Source organism: Apis dorsata, unplaced genomic scaffold (assembly GCF_000469605.1).
Source record: "Apis dorsata unplaced genomic scaffold, Apis dorsata 1.3 scaffold_127, whole genome shotgun sequence".
Taxonomy (NCBI): domain Eukaryota; kingdom Metazoa; phylum Arthropoda; class Insecta; order Hymenoptera; family Apidae; genus Apis; species Apis dorsata.
In genome coordinates, this window is record NW_006263420.1 from 835539 (window position 1) to 837600 (window position 2062).

A 2062-nucleotide genomic window follows, 5' to 3' on the forward strand; every position below is an offset into this window, starting at 1 on the left:
AAACGATCGTTGGCCGAAATCTCGAACAGGTGTGGAACAACTCCGTGGAAATCGGGCGTAGCTGTTGGAAAAAAGATGCAGTCGTCCCGCGAGAGTCTCTCTCGCACGGGGAAAGATAACGGTTTCGGGGCGAGGAAATTTATACCGGACGAGGAAACATCGTTTTCATCGGTTTTCTCGAGGATCGGATCGGTGATCGTCGAAGGGGAGAATATCGGAAGGGGATCGTAGGCATCGTCGACTCGACTCGACTCGATGAGGAAACGTTGGAGGAGAGATGAGAGCGCGCGAGGGGGAGCGGAAGAAGATGAGACACAGCAGCTCGTGGCCGGGGGGGGGGGGGGGGGGCGTCGCGAGGATGAGGTGGGGGAAGGTTTGGAACTGCGCGTCCTGCTACCTGACGTTATGAACGAAAGTTGCGGAACAGCGGTGAACTCGGATGGAAGAGGCGGCGAGGCTCGTAAAAGCGAGGGGAAATTGCCTTCCGGCGCTTCCTCGTCCGCCAATCCTCGTGATCCAGACGATCCAGACGATCGGCACACGTCCGAGCGGGGAAGCGACGAGGGACAGCGCGCGAGCAACGAAACGGACAACTCTCGACAGAGATCGAGGAAGGAAAAGGAGCGATCGTCGTTCGAGTCGTCCACCGCCGCGCGGAAACAGATGATCGGCGAAGATGATTGGAACCGACGCGACGCCTCTCCGCCTCCTTTCGCGGCTATCGTGAGAGCAGAGGCGGCGGGGAATCGACTCGATGAAACGGGCGAACGATCTATCGGCAGAAGGGCGGCCAACCCCCAGATCGAGGTAGTGGATTACGACGATACGACGACGAGTCATCCGGCTCGAATGAAACACGCGTGTCCCAAGTGTACGTCGGAGGGTTTGCTCCGCGAACGCGTGGACCCGTTTCGTTCCCCGGTGTCGAGCAGGAAAAGCGTCGCGGGCCGAGGCGATAAACCGGAAACGGGCCGTAAATATTCAACGGGCGAGGGGAAAATGAGGAACAGCTGGCGCAGAATAGGAGCGAGAGGCTTAATTGGAGGCGGCAGGAACAAGGAGAAGAGCGGGCGGAGGAACCCGGTTCTCTGCCGGCCGATCAACGACGTGAGGAAAGAGGCCACCCTGAGGAGGCATTACTATCCCGAGGGAGGCTGGGGATACGTGATCGTGACCTGTTCGGCGCTCGTCCATTTCCTCGGGATCGGTTTGCAGCTCGCGGCGCCTGGCAGCTGGTATCTCACCGCCGAGCTCGTCTTCCATCAACCTGCCCTTCACAGCGCAGGTAACTTTAATCTTTTTTTCTCTTTCTCTCTCTCTATATCCTCGTCTCGCGTGCTCCAACCTATCCTTGCTACGAGTACCAAGTTTTACCAAGCTTGGTTATATAGATCGAGTTTCCGAGTCTCGACGAGATTTGCATTTTCAATCAAATTCGTTCCTTGATTCGTTCCTTGTCGGAGGTTATGGCGAGGAGAGAGGAGACGCTTTGTACCAATGATCTTCGCGTGATTAGGGAAATTTATATTTCGAGCAAACGGGGGAGGGGAGTAACGGAAATCTCTCGTGCCAAATATTCCTATCCCCCCTCCTTCGCAGGCGATAAATTCTAGTTTATTTATATAGCGAGCTTATATTATTTATAGTCCGAATGCTGATGCCAAAAATCTTGGCATTTATCTCTCCGATACTACAGAAACTCTAGAAACTTTCGACTATATTTCATTTCATTTCGAAAAAAAAAAAAAAAAAAAGAAGAAAAAAGAAATCCACATCTTCCGAAAACAAAGCAAACAAATTTTGTCGAACAAAATTGAAGAAAAATTGGGAAAGAGAAAAAAAAAAAGAAAATAAGAATCCGTTTAAAAATATAAAACCATTTGGTGTAATGCGACATCGCCAAATTGCAACGATATCGCATCGTCCGCCGCAGTAGTCCTTAATTGGCCGTTGCTTAAAATCGAAAACCGAGGATCGTTTATCTTAATCGGAAGCGACGTCGATTCGGCGGATATCGTGGAACGGCGGTTGTTTTTAACCTCGCGAATTCGGGAGCCGGCCA

General features: G+C 52.0%; 1 protein-coding gene across 1 annotated transcript in view; it reads left to right on the forward strand.

The window, feature by feature from the left end:
* The first annotated feature begins 828 nt into the window (after positions 1-828).
* LOC102677656 (monocarboxylate transporter 2-like) overlaps positions 829-2062 on the forward strand; it is a 50265-nt gene continuing 49031 nt past the window's right edge. Inside the window, exon 1 of the mRNA XM_031509131.1 lies at positions 829-1285. Within this exon, the coding sequence (XP_031364991.1) occupies positions 850-1285 (436 nt within the window). The 5' untranslated portion in view covers positions 829-849. The remainder of the gene's footprint in view (positions 1286-2062) is intronic.